The sequence below is a fragment of the Candoia aspera genome, chromosome 10 (genome assembly GCF_035149785.1).
Source record: "Candoia aspera isolate rCanAsp1 chromosome 10, rCanAsp1.hap2, whole genome shotgun sequence".
In the NCBI taxonomy this organism is placed as follows: Eukaryota; Metazoa; Chordata; class Lepidosauria; order Squamata; family Boidae; genus Candoia; species Candoia aspera.
This window is the reverse complement of record NC_086162.1, coordinates 18,629,799-18,649,738: the sequence shown is the minus strand read 5'-3', so window position 1 is coordinate 18,649,738 and position 19,940 is coordinate 18,629,799. Positions and strand designations below refer to the sequence as shown.

At 43.9% G+C, this 19,940-nt stretch overlaps 1 protein-coding gene across 1 annotated transcript; it reads right to left on the bottom strand.

Annotated features, from left to right (window-relative positions):
• Positions 1–258: 258 nt before the first annotated feature.
• LOC134503252 (free fatty acid receptor 2-like) lies at positions 259–19,400 on the bottom strand. Its single transcript, XM_063312003.1, has 3 exons — positions 19,167–19,400; positions 642–1,690; positions 259–600 (listed from the first exon to the last, which is right to left on the bottom strand). Exon 2 carries the CDS (start codon positions 1,672–1,674, stop codon positions 694–696), a length of 981 nt encoding a protein of 326 aa, XP_063168073.1. The 5' UTR covers positions 1,675–1,690; positions 19,167–19,400; the 3' UTR covers positions 259–600; positions 642–693.
• Between the last annotated feature and the right edge of the window lie 540 nt (positions 19,401–19,940).

The window sequence follows — 19,940 nt, the reverse complement described above, 5'->3', positions numbered from 1 at the left end:
TTTTCCTCTGACATTCTTGCTGCATCCTGTGTGCCCTCTTGTTTTTCAAAAGTATATACCAGCCACAGCAACTAGGACAATCTCAGATAAGAACCTCCCCCAGTTCCTAGATGATGCTGTTGTCTTGTGTAGTGACATCCAGGCATCAGGATCCATAGGAATCATATTTCCCAGGATCCTCAGTTCCTCGGATACTGCCACAAGAATCACAACAATATCTTAGCCCAAATAAAAGCTCTTTTGCAAATTATTTATATCTTCAGTTAGATGAAGATAGAAAAGGAAGGAAGGAAAATCTCTTGGATATCATGAAGACTCAAATGATAGAATGGAACAACTCCAAAATTCATTTGGCTATTAGACTTGGAATACCTGAGTATGTACATTTGAAGTACTCAATATATTTCACCATTTTATTTTATTTTTTCTTTAATGAAACCCATTTTCAGTCAGTCTGTCAGGGCAACCCTTGCCCAATACTATTTCTAAGTTGCAAGAACCAAGAGATGAGACAGCTGGCTGAGATTCCTCAACCTAGCCCAAAACTGCCAAAATTACAATTCACAACATGTACAACATAAAAACTTCAAGTCTGGAGGCCTGGCTGGAAATGTCAGTAATCCCCAGAACAAATTTTGCACAGCCCATTTGGCCTTCAAAGAAGGATTCAAGAAGCTTCCAAGAAATGGGAGGTCATAGCCGGGAAGAGCATACCTGCTCCAGCGGGCCTGCTCTCCCCAGTTTCTCAGTCCCTCTATAGAAGAGCTTACGGATCAAAGAAGGCAACATGCAGATTTGTTCCATCCTGCTCAGGAAGTTCCAGCATGAACGCTGCACAGCAGAAGAAGAAAAATAAAAGATAATGGGGTCCAGGCTGGCATTGAAGGTGCTGGGAAGTAAGGCTTTGTCCCGCCAGTCTGGACTTCTCCATTCAATAAAACCAATCACGTGGGAGATGTTGTAGGGTGTAAAACAGATCATGAAGACAGCTAACGTGGCTGCTACCAACCCCACAGCTCGTTGTTTTTTGCTTCTGCGAATGTGGGGTGAAGAGATCACTATTCTCATAAAGCCAAAATAGCAGAAGCAGGTAATCAGGGATGGCACCAGGAAGAGAACAATGCTGAGCTCCAGGCGGACAGGGAGCAGGGTCTGGAGCTGCTTTTCGGTGAAATTGTCATAACAGATGTTCCTGGAGTATTCACTTGGTAGGGAATAGTTGTCCCGCTGAAACTCAGTGATATACACAATGCTGCAGTGTCCAAAAGAACAGATCCAAAGGCCCAGGCTGGCAATCAGGGCATAGACTGAATGGCGCCTCAGCTTGTAGTGGATAGGATAAGCTACACCCAGATAGCGCTCCACACTCACCGCAGTGAGAAAGAGCGTGCTGGAGTAGATGGTGCTGAAGTAAACAAGACCACTAAAGGGGCACAGGAAAGTGGGCAAGGCCCAGCGGCCAGCAATCTGCTCTGCAATCTTGAAGAGGAGGAAAAGCAGGAAGCAGAGATCAGAGATGGTCAGGTTCAGGAGAAGGACGCAGTTGGGTGTGGCCTTGTTCCTAATCTTCTGGATGAGAGCACAGAGGGCCAACAGGTTGGTGGGAAAGCCAATTAGGATGGTGATCAGGTAGACCGAAAGGTAGGCATTCCGGCTTTCATAGTTGTAAGTCATGCTGGAGGTTTTCCACCTGTGGGGAGAAGAGACACATAAGAGGCATTCTATGGGTCCAGCAAAGGGGGAAGAAGAGAGAAGAAACCTGCTCCCTTATATTCTTTTGAAAACTCTAGAAGCCTTCAACTTGGAGCAGGTGGTATGGAAGCAATTGCATATGAGATTCTGCCATAATTCCTGGTTGCCCAGTTCACAGTCTTGGACCATCTGACTATGCTATTCAGCCCTCAGCCCTGTATTTCTCCCCTCTTCCTTCTGCTTCTTTGCTTACTGACATTGGTAGTCCATCTTACTGCCCCTAAGTTTAGCCAAGGACTGATCTGCCATGAGCATGGGTTAAGCTGGGGCCTCTGCTTTTTAGACTTGCTCTTGTTATTTGTCACCTCAAGCGAGACTTCGAACAAAATGCATTGCATGGATGTTTTCCTCCTCAAGGGGGTGCAGGAACACTGGTTAAACTGAAGACTGTAGAGGCTCAGTGAATGAACTGGGCCATCTGTTCCTCTTCTTGTGCCTCCTTTGATCTACCAAATCTGCTGCTCTTCTTCAATCTACCTCCTCTGAATGATCCTTTGTAAGCAGGCAAGGTATGCAGAGTTTTGAATATTGGCTGGGACCTGAAGAGTGCACTGATTATATTATTATTATCACCATCATCACCATCATTATCATTACTATTATTGCAAAATACACACAAATTCTGCAAAGGTGGAGACTGCGGCCTGAGCAAACACGGAGATGTTTATCCTTTGAACAAACATCCACACCAGTTTGTTCCATTCCCAGGGTCTATTGTGGACTCATGAAAATTGCAAAACTCGGGACTGTTTCTCTGTTCTCTGGCCTTTCTGAATACATCTTTTCTACCTTGTGTAGTTTTGGAGTCCCTTAAACAGTTTCTTTCTTTATATCCTCACCTTTCTCCTTCCACTTTCCGGATTAGGAGTGTGAAGGCTAAAATGTTATTTATCTAGCTATTTTATATATATTTATCTACCTCACTGTTGTCCAGCACTGTAGTCTACAATGCTGTTGGGTGACAAACACCCCTTGTCCTCAATATTCATCATTCATAACAAGCAAAGTTTTTTTCTGTAGTTTTGGGGAAAGACAGTTGAAAAATTGGGAAGCTTTCAGATGGAGAGAAAAACGTTTAAATGATCTGGCAGAAGGTAGAAGCGTTTTGGCCTTATTTTTCACCCCCTTTTTTCCCTTTTCATGTTGTAGATGACTTCCTCCAAATAGGAGCTGGGCATGGATGGTTGCTTCAAATCTCCCTCTGATTCTGAAGGCAAAGACAGGGAATGAGCTATTTCTGCAGATTTCCCCAGAGGAAAGAGAAATGATACGATCACTTTTCAAGGCTGAGTACCGTTACTGAAAAACGCCCTATGGGAAGAATTCAAGGGTTTTAACGAAAGCATGAGAAGGTAGGCTGCAGACTTCAGAAGAAACGAGGGCACAGTGAAACCTGCTCCCTTATATTCCTTGCAAACTATTCTTTTGAAAACATAGAAAGACCTGACACCATCAAGGAGGAATATTTGGCAATGGAGAGAAGCTTAGGAGTGATCGTTCAAAAGCAAATACTTTCTCCCAAGTAGTTCTCCTGGCCGGTCAACCTCCGTTGAGCAACAGTTGATACCAAGAAGAAGCTTTGGAAACAAAGATCGAGAAGCCTTCAACTTGGACCAGGTGGTATGGAAACATGCATGGATGTGAAAGGCAGGACTTCCTTTTTTTAAAAAAAATTGCATTAAACATTTTAAAGGGAACATAAACACTAGCACCAACTAATACAAAATAGAGAGGACAAAGAAAGAAAGAGAGGAAGAAAAAACCAAGACCAAAAGTGAAGTGAGAAAGTGCAAAAAGAAATAGAAAGAAGCAGCTTCCGATTTTCTCAGCGGCAAATGTAAATATGATTACAAAATTATCTCTTACTCTACGATTACAAAAAAAGCTGACTTTTTTTCTATTATCCTTTCCCCCCCCCCCTGAACATCAAAACCACAAGTCATAAGTGCAGAAAGACAAGAGCTTCTCATGCAGTCTCTGGCCACCTCATCAGGAAAGAAGTCCAAGAACAATACGTTCCACGACCCACAGGAATTTATCCAAAATTATCTTCTCCTTTGAAAGAATTTTGAAGGCAACTTCTCTTTCATCAAATTAAATGAGGACTAATTGGAGAGGGGGGGAATTGTCCCATCATAATCAGCCCACCACCACCACCACCACCACCCCCCACGTACATTTTTGGTACAATCTCATCTCGTCCAAATGGGATTCAGTTTTAGTACACATCCCTCCACTGAAGTACAGACTCATTCCAGATTTGGGGTGGTTTCATGCAAAATCCCCCTTTTGGGGGAGATGGGCGGTGATAAAAATTTGAAAAATAAATAAATAAATAAATAAATAAATAAATAATTTACGCTCCCTCTTACATTAGTAAGCCCTGACCTGCTCATTTATTAGGTTTATATCCTGCTCTTACGTTACAGAACTCATACATAACGCTCCCTTCCCTTATTTTCACCACAGCGGAGAGAGAGGGACTGGCCCAAGGTCACCCAGCTGGCTTTCATGCCCAAGGGAGGACTAGAACTCATAGTCTCCAGGTTTCTGGTCCAGCACCTTCACCATTTCTCCAACCGGCTCTAAATGAATACAGAATATAGTTGTATTTTGAAGCTCCGTCACCAGGTAAGACCATGGTACATCATGTAAAAAGGGGTAAACACCCCCCCCTCCCTGGGCAAGCACCATGATGGGCTTTGGAAGGCACTCGATCCCATATAACTCCTCAAGGATGACAACAGCTCTGACGTCCCACCTTGTTGAAAATGCAGCTAAATTGACTCAAGGGCCTTTGCAGGCCACAACATGGAAACATCCTTATCATGAGAAAGTGGTTTCTCTCCTTGTCTCCTTTCAAAGAGAAGCCTGCTTTAGGGAGTTTTTGCCAATGTTCATTATTTGGTGGGCAGTCCTTGCTGTTTCCCCTTCTCTTACCCCAGCACTTAGGGCTGAGGCAAAAAGGCAGTCAGAATTGCTGTGCCACCCCACCCCCCCCACACACACACTTTTAGTGGTGGCAAACAAAATCAGCAAAACCCTAAGGAAGCTAGTCTTCCATACAATAACTGTACGTGTATGCTCAAACGGAGAGGTTGAATTGGTAACCTAGATATTATTACACTGCCCATTGTATTGTCCATGGCATCTGGCATTCCTTGACCCAATTGTCAGAAATTTTAGCTGTCTTTCTGATCAAGAGGTTACAATCTTCCTTCTGGAAGACCCAACTGTAAAGATTGTTAAGTACTAATCGAAGCGAATATTTGTAGCTCAGGGTTGAACTGTAGAGTCCTTGGTGCTCTCTGAGCCTTGTTCTTTACTTGCAGATGTTTCATTGCCAGACTAGGCAACATCTTCAGTGCGAAGAGGGAGTGGGCCTTGCTCTCTGTTTATATACCGTGGCTTGCCCTGCTTGTATTGATGGGGGTGTTGTTCTCTCCTTGGGAGTTCTTTGACTGGGCTGTTGTTTGCTGCTTGGTTGATTGCCTGAGTTAATAATTCCTTGATTAGGGTGTATTGTCCTGTTAAGTTTCTAGCCATAGCTGTGGTTTGCAGAAAGCAAGAGATGCCCTCTTTTCATTATTAATCTTCTTGCCCTTGGTTTTCCTGTATTTTAAATTTTGCACCCATGTTTTATTGATCTGGGAGTTCAAATAAAAACATTTTTCTAGTGCTGATGGCAAGCCCCACCCTTGAGAGACACTTGGAGAATTTATCACCCCTTTGGGGAACTCCAGTCAAATGGTTTAATCCTCTTGCTGATGGAAGGCTGGAGAACTTTGAGAAGCCCTCTGCACCCAGATTTAAAAAGACGAGAGAGGAAGGTTCAGGACAGGGTTGCTAGAAAATATAAAGGATGCCTGTAAAGGGACAGTGAGCATTTTTTTAACAGTGCATCCCTTGTCCACTGCTTGTTTTTCCCTTGCCCATGGGCATGATAGTAAGCTCGTTTTAGAGATTTTTATTATCTTCTTCCATCTGTTCAAATCTGGCAATGTCCCCAGAAAAGATCGACAAAGGATTGTTGTTTACAAAGCATGCAGTAAGAGAACCATGTATTTGGACAAAGCAATTTGGCTGCTGGTTCTCTCACCACCATGTTGGCATAAACCATCCCAGCATACTTAGCCTTAAGTCCTGGACAACAGCTATATTCTTTCTTTCTTCCTTTTCCATGCACTACATGGGTCTGAGTTGCTGATGGATGGCTGTTTCTAAGAAACATCAAGACTGGATGGTTTAGGTAAAGAAGAAGGTAGCCCAGCCTTGCAAATATGGCCATAAAGTTACTAGCTCATCTTACACCCTATCTCCTTGCACATTACCAGGGTTAGCCTACAGAAATTATCCATTTGCATAAACATTGACTTATCCTAAGTCCCAACTTCCATGAAGCTCACCAACTATTTCAAGATGCCTAACCGTGGCAGATGAATGGCTAATCATAAGGCTTCAGTCACCAAAGGTACAGTGCTGACTTCCTTACCGTTTCTTCAAAACCAGATCCAAGCCAAGGGTTCAATTAGTCCAACATTATTTTTCCCACTGGGACCAGCTTGAGGCAATTTCCCTTTCTCAGAGCATAGAAGACTGTTCATCTCAGAATTGTTGTTTGCTTTGGTAATAGGAGCCCAGGATCCTGCTGTTTTGCTTGTGCTATTTTTCTCTGTCTTTATCTATTTGCACTGTTATAACAATGAGGAAGTTTGCAACTGTTGCTCTAAAGAGTGGGAAAGAACCATGGCACCTAGGAGTCCGCCTCTCCTAATCCAGACATCTAGTTCCTTTAGGGTTCCTTCTCTTTAGATCAATGTTTTTCAACCTTGGCCACTTTCAGATGTGTGGATTGCTGGTTGGGGAATTCTGGGACTTGAAGTCCACACATCTGAAAGTGGCCAAGGTTGAGAAGCACTGCTTTAGATCATTTTAGGGACAACCTGAAGTAAAATAAACCTCCTCCCAGAATTATAGCTCTGCTTGTGATAACAATAAGCCTGGTGTTTATTTTGGCGTCAAACACACCCACACCCATGCAAAACCTGGGGTGTAGAGAGAGCAATAAGATCTGAATCTGCTTTTTTTTTTTTCAGAAGGGAACTAGGTAGCACTGTGCAGGCGACACACTCACAGCCCAACTCTCCATGTCGACTCCGAAGTAAGTCCTAGTAAGACTGCCTCCCATGTAAATGGCTGTAGAATTTCCATTTTCATCGAGTCACCTTCACAAAGCTGTCGGGAGGGTAAACCGACACAAACCATTTTTAGATCCAAATTTCAGTAATCAGAAGACAGGGTCTTTTGATCAAAGATTGTACTGGAAATGCATGCAACTGATTTATTCTCCTCTTCTTTATTTTCCACCACCACCACCATCCTTTTTCCCCCCTGCCTTTGTTAACCTTTGCATTTCTGAATTAGCATCTTCTTTCAATACCAGGCGTTTACTTGCAATGCCTCGTTTCTTTTTTCTTTTTCCTAAATCCGATCGTATCTGATTCTCAGAGACTGCCTTGACAGGTCCCTCCAGTTTTCTTGGCAAGGTTTTTCAGAAGTGGTTTGCCATTGCCTCCTTCCTGGGGCTGAGAGAGAGGGACTGGCCCAAGGTCCCCCAGCTGGCTTTGTTCCTAAGGCGGGACTAGAACTCACGGTCTCCCGGTTTCTAGCTGATGCCTTCACCCCTACACCAAACTGGCTCGCCTCGTTGCTATTGCTATGTAAAATTCCCTCAAATGTCACTCTGTGGCTTGGATCAGGACCGGAAGAGTTGCATCTAGGTTGCTGGTGACAGAAAGCAATGATCTATCTATTGATACAGGATATCAGGCAGATGCTCTTAATAACTGCCTAGCAAAGACAGGTTTACACTAATAGAGATAATCACATGTTATCCTGTGCAGCTCATGAAATGGCTGGGATCGATGTTGATTAGAGAGCTGTTCCTAGTGCTTAGCTTTGCAAACAGCTGTCCCATATATTGGACATGGGAGCAGAAAGAAGGGGGGAAATGCAGTTTGCATCAAGGGTTTTTGTCCCATAGCAGAGACTTCTAAAGAAAAATAGTGGTATTTCATGGAATCTTTCTCATACAGGTCACATTTTCTGAGACGTATTGCCTATTGATTTGGAATAAATTCATATTTAAGGGAGCATGCTTAAAACTGCCATGTAGTTGCTGGTCCAGTTACCATTTTATGTTTCAATGTCGTGCATTTCTGTGATGTAGCCTGTGCCTTTTCTTCCCGGACAGGATGGTGGCAAGGAAGCAAATTACCAGAACGCAAATTCCTGCCCCCACTGACTACCAGCGCTGGCATTTGACTTTGGAATAGCACATTTGGTGCTCTGCTCCAAAACGATGGGCAGGACCAGGCCGTCCAAGTAGATGGGGTCAGGACAGAAGAAAATTGGATTCTACTGAAATTAAACTGAATTCGTTATACACAGTTAGTACAATCTACTTCACATTTATTTAGAAACTTCCACTAAACATTATGATTTTAGAAGTGCTCTGGGGTTCATTCCTAAAGTTTGGAAAGAACAGAAAACATGATCTGAGACTTCCTGCCTAGAATCTTTTTAAGGAATGCTAGGGAATGTTTCATGCCTTCTTCGTACATCCAGCTATTCCCCCTGCTGGCTCTCTGTTATTCTTAGCCTGAATCAACATCTCTTTCTTCATATCCCTAGACGGCTTAATGAAACCACTGCCATGCTTCACTTCTCTGATGCACATACTGTCTCTCTCTCTCACACACACACACAGAATGAGGGGTGATTTTAAAATCAATGGGATGATGCTTTTTCAGCTTTCTTTCCTCTTCTATCCTCACTTTTGTTTCTTCTGGCAGCGGTAGAGCTCATCTCGTGCCTGTTTGCCAGCTCTGCCACATCCCCATTTTCCGGGACTAAAGTTCTCATGAACTTCTTTAATGGAGCAGGCAAACCATCCCAGAGAAACAGTCTACTAGATTTCTAAATTAGGCACTGGGCTAAATGTCAGATTTTCCCTTATAACATTTGAGGGGAACTGAATTGCATCCTCCATTTGCATGAAATTTTAATTTATTAAACAGCAGCCAGGAAGAATGGAGACAGGACGTTTGGGACTATACCGTACAGAAAGTAGCAATTAATTAACCCTTTCCTGTACACAATTGTAGAGCCAGTCTTGTGTAGTGGTTAAAGCGCCAGGCTAGAAACCAGGAGACTGTGAGTTCTAGTCCTGCCTTAGGCATGAAGCCAGCTGGGTGACCTTGGGCCAGTCCCTCTCTCTCAGCCCTAGGAAGGAGGCAATGGCAAACCACTTCTGAAAAACCTTGCCAAGAGAACTGAAGGGACTTGTCCAGGCAATCTTCTAGAATCAGACACGACTGAACAGATAAATGTAGTGGCAACGTGGAAGGCCATTGTTATTTTGAGGAGTTTAAGTGACATATTTTGATTTTCTCCTTCACACAAAGAAGCTTAGAGTTTATTTTGAGTTATACTAATGTTTAACTGGCTTGTTTTTTTATTTCTGTTTGGAATGGGGGGGGGGATAAGAGAAAACCCCAAAATTGTTTTTGTTATGGACTAGCTTATCTATACAGCTTCCCAGGCTCTTGGAAACAGGTGCTTCAGACCTGGGACCCATCCCACCAAGGTCAGATCCTGCAGCCTCTGTAGCATGGAAACAGGGTCACGAGGTTTTAGGGCAGCCTTCAATAAAAACCTTAGGATTGCCTTTTGAATTGGGGAGCTTCTGCACAGACCTGAGTGCTGGGTGCTACGGAAATGGAGCCGCCCTGGGGTATCTCCACTGTCCTTATTAGCTCCTGGCAGTCTATGGAGATTGGTTTTCAACTTGCCTGGTATGTAATGATTTTCCTTTCTTTATGCGCTGCTTTTTGTTTGTTTGTTTGTTTGTTCATTTATCTATCATATTTCTATCACCGCCCATCTCCCCCACATGGGGGACCCTGGGCGGTTCACAGTAAAAATAATTTAAAATTCAATAAAATCTTAAATAATACCAATATTTCAAGAAAGATAAAATACAATAAAATCCAAATAAGGGCGGATCAAATTCAGCCCATAAAGGGATAAGGCTGGTCCCTGCAGGGCTAGGGAACTAACCAGCCCCAAGAATGGCTCTTCCTCTCCCCACTCCAAGCATGGTGACAAACCAGGTCTTCAGCCATTTCCTGAGGTCCAGAAGCGAGGAGGCCAACCTCACTTCCGGGGGAAGGATGTTCCAAAGGGCGGGGGCTGCTGCAGAGAAGGCCCGCCTCCTGGACCCCGCCAGATGGAATTCTCTTGCAGATGGGGTCCATAGCATGCCCTCCCTACATGACTAGGTGGGACGGGTTGATGTTATGGGGATGAGACGGTCCCTCAGGTAACCCAGTCCCATGCCATGTAGGGCTTTAAAGGTGATAACCAACACCTTGAATGGGACCTGGAAGCAAACTGGCACCCAGTGCAGCTCGCAGAGCAGCGGAGTTATATGTGCTGATCTTGAAGCACCTAAAATCATCCGCACAGCCGCATTTTGGACCAGCTGTAGCTTCTGGCTACTCTTCAAGGGTAGCCCCATGTAGAGCGCTCTGTTTAATCTGCCTAAATGGGTTTCTGGTTAAACTGTGTTTCTGTTTAACTCGGTCTGCTTAAGTTTATAATAAAGCTTAAAATTTCTCTATCCACTGGTGTGCTTATTGTCTCTGGATCTAAAAGAACCCATTGTCTGAGCACCTGATCACTGCTTTGACACTTGGCACAACAATAAAACAAACCAGAAACAATCGCACTTCACTTCTACTCCATGAAGTTGCTATTAGCTCCAGAAGAGAAGCTGCAACAGCTCAAGCTCCTACAGTAGTTATTAGAGGCAGGAAGGAAAAATCAGGGATTGGAGCATAGACCCTCCTAATGTGAGAACATACTATACTTGTTATGAAATAGTTAGCTATCAGTCAAAGAAAATATTTGTACCTCAGGCTTTTTGCACTGAAGATGTTGCCTAGTCTGGCAATGAAAAGTCTGCAAGAAAACAACAAGGCTCAGAGAGCACCAAGCACTCCACACTTAGCTATTTCCTATCTTTTTTTCTTTGCATGTGACATTGTAGCTGCCTGGAGCTCAGAAGAACTTCGTGACAGCCATACATACAGCAACAAGTGGCTGGATATACAATAACATTTGCTACCCAAACAAATCATTTCCTTGGACACACTGTCATCTTTAGACACCAGCCCCAGAGCTTATTATTGGAACTGATCCTTCCGAGACATGTGACAGAAGGTCATGCATCCAACTGATGATAATGATGTCATTAGACTAATCAAATGGCAAACTGCTGCTAGCAATGGCAGTTGACCTCTGTTCTCAATAGCTCAGGAAAGGAAATTGCTTTGGATCTAATTCTATTGTGTTTGTCTCTGATAAAACAAATAATGTGTTTCTGGATGATGCTGGTGCATGGTAGAATTGATTCACTTCTGAGATGGCACAGAAGACTCTGGGGTTGATGAAGTAATTCAATCTGATGCTCTCAAGGCTCGTTGGACTACATCTCTACTACAGCCCTCGTGTTCTCATCCTGCTCTGAACTCAACCTCTCCCAGCACCCAGGGAAGAGTCTAGAGTGCTTTCTGGAAAGTTAAAAGAGTAGGGGCCTATTTTCTCAAGTTAATTTCTTGGAATGGGCTCAAGACACACTCATCTGATCATTGCCTTGGAGGTGTTCTTCCTTTTGTCCTTCAAGGCCATTTCCTATGCTCTCTACAGTTATTGTGTCAGCCCTTCAAGGTAGATCAGACTAGAACCCCAATCCCACATAAGTCAGTACTACTTTCCATTCCAGGAGGAGAGGGAGTGGGAGGAGGAGTTACCATATCAGGGAAAACCAAAAAAGAAACAATTTTTACAGAAGTATTAAAAATAACATTCAAAGTGAGACAATATTTTCAACCATGTGAAGCTTCCATCTCCTGGATCAGACCATTTGATCTCTAGTTATACTAAAGAGCTTTCCTCAAGAAAAGACATTGGAAATCCACAGGGGAAAAAGGAATAGACCCCAATTCTGCCCAGCAGCTGCTTGTTTCTTTCAGGACTATTGCAGTGGATTTGATTCTCCCTTCCCATAGGAAAGGCTTCCCTGAAAGAGCCCACAGAAGCCAGGGAATATTTCAAGAGCCACAATCAGGATTTGGACTGTGGAAATGGAAGAGAAACTTGAGACAGTGGTTGTCTGCCTGTAGCTTTTTAGCTGAAAAGCACCCTGGAGGACAGATGTTGGCAGAAACCCAAAGTTCTCCCACCATGATGCCCTGTGACATTTAGTTGCAGTTTCTGAGGATGGAACCTCCACGAAAGAATTTGCATGCCTTGACAGAGAGATCTCCTTCCCTGGTTATTTTCTAATCCTTGGAAAATGACTGGAATTATATGCTGTCTGTATAAGAGAAAAATTAATGGCATACTCAGAGTCCCTTGGAAGCTACTGTGTTCTGGATGCATGTTCCCCTCAGAGAAACCAGCCAGCCAGGACTATGAATGATATCACTAGAGGCAAAACAAGGCAGATGGGATTAACCTGGGTGCCGAGTTCATCCATTTTCTGAGTTTGCACAAGGTACTGAGCCATGTGCCAATTGCCTGAGTTTGCAGAAGACACCGAGCTTTATTATGGTTTTAGACCAGCATCTGAAACCACAAATGAACCACATGGCCTGGGTTTGCCCAACCAGTAAGCTCCCCAAACCTACTTCTCTTTAACCAAGCATAATTGGTAGTGCAACGTAGCAGATATGTTAGCAAGCCACATGGTGAAGCATGTTGCACAAGCATTGCTTTCTCGTGGCTTTTGATCCAGTTTCCCAATGGGTCACCCCCTACAGTTCCCCCACCCCAACTCAGCTGCAAGAGCTTCTTGGCCTTGTCTGTTCCTCTTTGCAGTCACCTCTTCTTCATCATCTTCCCCTGGACATGCAGCAATTAGATGATGGGGTATCTCCCATCTCATCTTGCAGCCTTCCTTCAAGTGTCTTTGTGCAGACTGGGGACAAAAGAAGGGGGTGTGTAAATAAATGGCAGTGGCAAGGATAAGGGAAGGCCTACTGTGACCAACTCACCTATGGGATCCCCTGGGATCTACAACCAGCTCTGTTCACCTTTCCTTTAAATCTTCTGGAGAGTCTGGGGTTCTTTGGTTTCAGCTTGATTAAAGGGGGAATGAATGAATGAAAGAAAAAGACACTTCTGTCTCCTTTGTTGTGTTTAGCAACATCCTTCATTCGATTACCAAATGAGCCCCTTTTCTAGTTCTACATAATACGTTGAACCATAAACTAACCACACTGGCTGGGTTTGTCCAACGCAACAGGTTCACATGTGCTTGCTTGGCGTGGTTCAGGGTGTCCTCAAAACATCCCATAGCTGTTGTTGAAAGAGTATTTATTTGCCAACTCAGCAAGCCTTATTCCACTCTTCATGGAATAAGGAGTGAGCCAACCCTTGCCCTTTTTCTCAGATAGCATCATCTCTCCTCAACCTGGTGTCTTCCAACTGCACTGGACCACAAGCCCCATCATCCCAAGACAGCATACTCTGCCAGGCATATTTGAAGGCCACCAGGTTGGGGGGGAAAGGCTTTTTCCTACAAAAATGATTATCCGAATGAAAGCGTGCTATCCTACTTCTCATGGCATTTAGTTCTTGATAGTAATGTTTCCCAGAACAAATTCTTATTGTTGGATGTTCACCAAGTCACATAGTCCTTTAATTGCCTGCTTTTTTTTTCCAGTCCCTACACCACAGTTAGAATCATTAGAGCTAATGGCTTGAGACACTTGATTTCTCGACTTAAGTTTTCTTTTTTAAAATTATGCAAAGACAATGGGTATAATTCACTTCAATCAGGGAAAAGTACAGTTATGATGCATTTGATGAAAGCAAGATAGAAGCGGGAGAAACTATAATGAATCATTTCCTAGTTTGACTGATTGATGGGAAAATCCAGATTGGTCCCTTCCCCATCCCAGAGCACTAATTGAAAAGAGGGTCACAATTCACTCAAAAGTTTTCCTTGGAAAGATGTCAGTGGGAAATTCAGAAGACAAATGTCCCAAGCTGCATCCATGGAGTAGGGTGAGATTCATACAAATGATAGTTCAGGATTTGAAGTGATTGGGTAGGTAAATGTTTTACATTCAAATCAGTAAAACTAAATAAAGTAGAATCCCAAGAGTTTGTTTGTTTGTTTAAAAGTCTTATTTGACTGCCCATTTTGTAGAACACAACTCTCACAGCTCACAATACTGATAAATCCAGAAACAAGAAAACCAGCCGTTTGACCCACAATCACCAGTCCATCAGATCATATAATCCTCAGGCTCCAACCTCACCCTATCCCAGTGCTTGGGGGAAAAGCTAACCTGTTTTGGATTTCCAGAAGGCTAAAAGGATGAGGACCTGCTGGATCCTGGGGGAAGGGTATTTCACAGGGGCTGCTATGGAAAAGTCATGCAAATATTTTTTTAATATTTGGAATTTCTCTGCTTGCTCCCAATGCTCTGGGCATTGACTTCAATGGTAAAAAAAAAAACAATGGAGGGAACATACTGCTTTGGCATGGGAAGCATTCATGGAAAAAATATATCTATGTGGTCGCTAAGAGTCAACACCAATTTGATGGCACATAATCAATCAATAGGAGGCATTGAGGATCAGGGGGCTGGGGTCAAAGGAATATGCTGCCCCCAAATCTTAAAAAAAACTTAGATCAGTCCATCCATAGGAATCTGGCTTGTATCAGATCTTCCATCCATTCAATCAACTTCTCTTCTGCCTTTCCTTCAACAGCAGGATTTCTCAACCAGGGTTCTGTGGCACCCTAGGGTTCTATGAGAGGTCACTAGGGATTCCCTGGGAGATCACGATTTACTTTAAAAAATTTCAAATTTGGGCAACTTTACATTAAAGAGGTAAGTTTCATTCTTTATTTTTAGTTTAAGAACATACAGGCCTACCCATGAAACGAATATAATAATTTTGCAACTTCTGGCCTATATGTGAGCGGGGGTTCCCTGAGGCCTGGAAAATATTTCAAGGGTCCCTCCAGGGTCAAAGGTTGAGAAAGGCTGTTCAAGAGCGAATGCAGTGTGCATAACATACCTTCTTCACATCTTCCTTTAGAAAAGCAATCCTATGAGGTATGTTGGGCTGAGAGTGGCTAATTCAAAATCTCTCCCCCTACCCACCCAGGCTTTCATAACTGAGGATGGATGTGAACCTGGGTCTTCCTGATCCTAGTCTATCCCTTGCCTCATCCTAGTTCAGAAAGGTTTCCAGGTGGCTCTTTAGCAGATCAACCTGGGAACATAGTCATTCCTCCGACTGAACTTGGAATGAAGGTGAGAAATAGTTGCTACAAAGAGGTAAACTGATTGAGTAGGCTTGAAAAACCAGGCATGTACCATTTTTGTCTCCCAAGATCCAAGCCACCATGCCCTGTAAATTTCCAGATGCTTAGCAGTCCTGGAAATGTACATACTTTGTACATAGGAGATTCCATTTTCAATCCTAGGATTCTCTAGGCTGAGCTAGAAAAACAGCCTGAACTGCTGAAGAACCATCGCTGGTCAGTATCAGTCATGCTAAGCTAGGCTGACCAAGAGACTGGAGAGGAGTACGATAGATTCCTTTTTGCTGGGCTACATCAGGGACAGTGTAAATAGGGAAGGAATTGGCTGAGATTCTGAAATTTTGCTAGTGGGTTGAAGTCAAGCTCAGGTTTTTTATTCACAAAGGTAGCCTATTACATAGTACTCCCAAAAGCAAACCAGACACTAATCTAAACAATAAGGAGACACATATTTGTATAACAAATATGTATGGCAATTTAGGTGCATCTATGCATATCTAACCATCACTCCTTTTGAACAGAAATACAATACATCACACCATAATGGGGAAGATTAGCATCCGGGAACCCTGATACCTGCTCAGTCTTCAGATCAAGTGCCAATTGTGGAGAGGCAGCTTTGAAGATTTACGCTGTCTTTTTTTCTTTTTAATCTCATAATCAGATTTGGAGAGGGCCATTAGAGGAGTGTCCTCTGCAGAATAGGGTGTAGGATGGCCTTAATTGCAGGGAGCTGCTTTTATGACTTTTTCATTGTTTGCGTAATGATTTCTCCAGTCTAATACAAGGCTTGCTACACTTTACAGTGGATTAATGGTCCAGACTCTTATGGCCTGGACATCTTCCAGTGTATGGAACTCAACTCCCAGAATTCTCAGCAGTGATCCTGCTGGGTAGGGAATTCTGGGAGTTGAAGTGGGCACTTTGAAAGGTGCTCAGATTGGACAAAGCTGTGTCAAAGAATGAACGGACATGAATCTGACAGCAGATGTAGCACTATCCAAAAACTGGTGGGGAGATTTAGCTAGCCCTGTCCCTGTCCTCAAGGTGGCCTTGAATAAAGGCATTGCAAAAATAGGGTTCCAGAAATTAGTGAAGGTAAAATTCATTAAGAGATTTAACTCCGTGCCTAAACTCACACCACATGTTTAGTAAGATCTCTATAATTGCCAGTGGCTGTGTTTGCACAATAGACTAAGTTTGTTCATATAAACCTTTGTGGCTTTGCATATTTTGCCCTGTTTAGTTAGTTTATAGTTCATGTATATATTGCCAAGAAAACAACATGGGTGTAGCATTAGGAAATGAGCTAAACTAGAGGCTGACTTCACTCTTCATCATGCAAACCAAGACTACAGGTTAATAAAGTACCAGGTTAAATGTATTGTACAAATGCATCCACTTGTTTACATTTGCCTTAGATGTATTATCCCAGCTCCCTAGTTCATAAATGCCTGTGTTAAACTATTGTTTTCCAAATAGTCACTTGGAAACTCTCTTTTTCCCTCCTTTTATTTTTAACCATCCCCCCTCCCTTTTCTTTTCCAACCACTGTGTATATATAAAGTTGCTTTTTTTCAGGATTGTACTCCATGCATCAAATAAAGTGGCCTGTGATGCCTGAACATTTATGCAATAGTAAGTCTGTTAGCCTTTAAGGTGCCAAAAGGCACTTCGTTATGTTTTCTACGCTTCCTTTCCCAACTAATCCCGTCTGGGTGAGGACGCTCTGGAGTGGTTCATTAATTTAAATTCTTTCTCGCTTATATGTTCCAGGATTGAGAGTAACCCATCCAGTACTGGAAAAGATGTCATACACTTTTTGGACTAAGCCTGGAGCAGGTCTCCATCGTTCGGGGGTAACCGTGGGTATCTGCTGGGACCACATCAGCCAGATCAAGTCCTGTGCTGATTCTTGCCCATAGTCCTCGGTCAGCTCTCAATGGCAAACCACTATCTAAATGTCTTGCAATTACCCCAACATAGCATTCATCCAGGCCATTATGGAAAATGGTTTGCCATCTATGGTTACCTCCATTACCCCTCTTCGTACCACCAGGGCCACCAGTAAGTCCAGACCCCCAACATCCCCAAAACATTCTGACAAGGGACTCATCAAGTTGGGAGCCATCTGTAGGATGACAGAAGTTAAGAGCATCCAACTTGCATCCTTTTCAACAAGGTGCCATTTTGCACAGAAAGCTGGATCTGTTCATTAGAGCAAAACAAGTCTTAGCAGGCCTGAAAGAAGCCCACATATATCACACCACTGGCCAATTCTCAACTTTGCCACCTTCCCAGAGATGTTATTGAACAATGATTTCCGGAATCCCCAGCCAGCATGAACAAGAGTCTGGAATGAGGGAAACCACTGCAGTCCAATGACACGTAGGAGCCAATTTGGGGAAAGACTAGGTATTTTATTTACTTATTTTATTTATTTGTTATCTCACCTTTATTACTTTTATAAATAACTCAAGGCGGCAAACATACCTAATATGCCTTCCTCCTCCTATTTTCGCCACAACAACAACCCTGTGAGGTGAGTTGCGCTGAGAGTGAGGGGAACTGGCCCAAGGTTACCCAGCCGGCTTTCATGCCTGAGGTGGGACTAGAACTCACGGACTCCTGCTTTCTAGCCCAGCACCTTAACCACTAGGCCAAACTGGTTCTCTTATTATCTTTTGTGGACCACAGCTTACATCACAGTAAGCCAAAGCCAGTTTTCCTCAACTTGATTCTTGCTGCTATGATGGGACTGATGTTTCCATAATCCCCAGCCAACATGGTCAATTTCTGACTTGCAATTCTGGAAGGTGTATTCATAGTGTATTGGACTGGGAATGCTCACTTACATATTCTGTATGTCCTGGATATATGGGAAAAATGATAAACAGCCACTAACTAAAAGATGTGTCCTGGTATTAGGCAGGAACAAAACAAATGAATCCAAGGTACAATTCATGTAAATCTGAAACACTTCACTGGTGATTAGTTGACACTGCAAGATCAACAGCAAAAATAAATACCCAAATCACTTTCTATGGTGAGCTAACCCCAACCAGGAATTACGAAGAACAAACTTCACAGTTTAATATTTAGCTACAAGTTCCTATTTCACGGCATCTATGAATGCCTATCACATGCATTCAGAAGGTATTTCCTATTCCCAAGGTTGCAAAACGTGGGGAGACAGAGGCTGCCACAGTTGATACACATCAGAATGGATGCATGTGTGAATGCGCACAGATAGCAAAGATACCTGATTAGCACCTATCTGCAGTCTCTGTCACATATTTTCCCACCTTGTGCTCAACACTATTTTTGAAAAGCAGGGGGGGGGGCTGGGGGGGGTCTGACAAAAATGGAAAGCCACAATAAAGGGAGATTATTTCAGAAGTATCCCAGATTATTGAGATTCTGATCTGATGACTCTCCTTAATAAAAGCATTTCAAATACAAAATGTGGGCGTTGATAAGGGGCACCACTTCTGATTACCTGGCCCAGATTCAGAACTCTCCACAAAACCCCCATAATTCATTGTGAATCCCACAGGAGCCTTTGATATCCGCTTTGCACAGCTGGGAAATCTGGGTTCAGTTCTCCCCCTTAACTCCCAAAGGCTCAGCTCCTTCTCTCTTCAGCCCTCCTTTCCTTCCTTGCCTTCTCACTTCCTCAGCTTAAACCTACCTGGCAGGGCTGTTGTGAAGATGGTTTCTCTGCCTTGTAACCATCTCGGAAATACTTTAATTTATAGATTTATAAACAGGAATGAATGAATGGATAGATAAATCAACAAATAAAGCACCTCTTGCTGGTACATCTGTTCCGTTTATAGTCTCTAAATCAAGAAAGCCACCAAACAAGGAATCCATCAACAATTTAGCCCCATCTGGGAATCTCGAACATTCCGCCCCCCCAGGACCCCAACCCTTTTTCCCAACCCAATTTCTCATGGCGAGGCTGAGCCTTCTCGACACGTGTCCACAAAGCATAGCGTACCTCCCTAGGCTGGGACGATCAGACTCCCACGTCCTTTGGAAGGAGGAGAAATGACGGTGGGGCACACGCAGCCTCGCCCTGCTCCTTCACCGTCCTTCCCTGCCGGGGATCCCTTCGCGGCTCTGGGGGTCCTGAAGCCCCATTTTCCCCCAATCCCCCGATTCCTCCGGACGGACAGCGCCAAAGTCGATGGACGCGACTGCCTGGAAGGGTTCCCGAGTCGCGGCCCCTTCGCGGTCCCAGGGAGGGGCTAGGAAAGGAGGGGCGGGGATCGCGGGGAGACAGGATGGCTTGGCGAGCAGGATGCGCTGGGGCTAGGGTTTTTCTTCGCTCATTTCATCCTTTCACTTCACTTCACTTCACTTCACTTCATTTCATTTCATTTCATTTCATTATTTCATTTCATTTCATTTCGCCGGGTGCCCACGCCGCTCTTCCCGCATTTCTTCGGAATTCCTGCCTTCGGATTTGGGTTAGTGCGAACGGCCGAGATTGCAGCCCTGGGAGCGCAAGCGAGGCACGCGTGCTACGCTTCTCGGGAACAGGGCGCCGCCTGGGACTCAACTGGGAGTTGCCTGCGAGTTAGCAAACAAGCCGTCGGAATGCCGGGGGCTGGGGCAGGGTGGGGTGTCAGATGGAAGCCGAAAGTGTGCGGGAGGTGGGGCGGGGGCGGCGGAGCAGGCATTCAGGTTCAGGAGCGAGCAAAATGAATAACCAAAGCAGGGGAGTATGGACAGATCAGCCCGTGAGAATTCAAAAGGGGAGGCTTTCCCC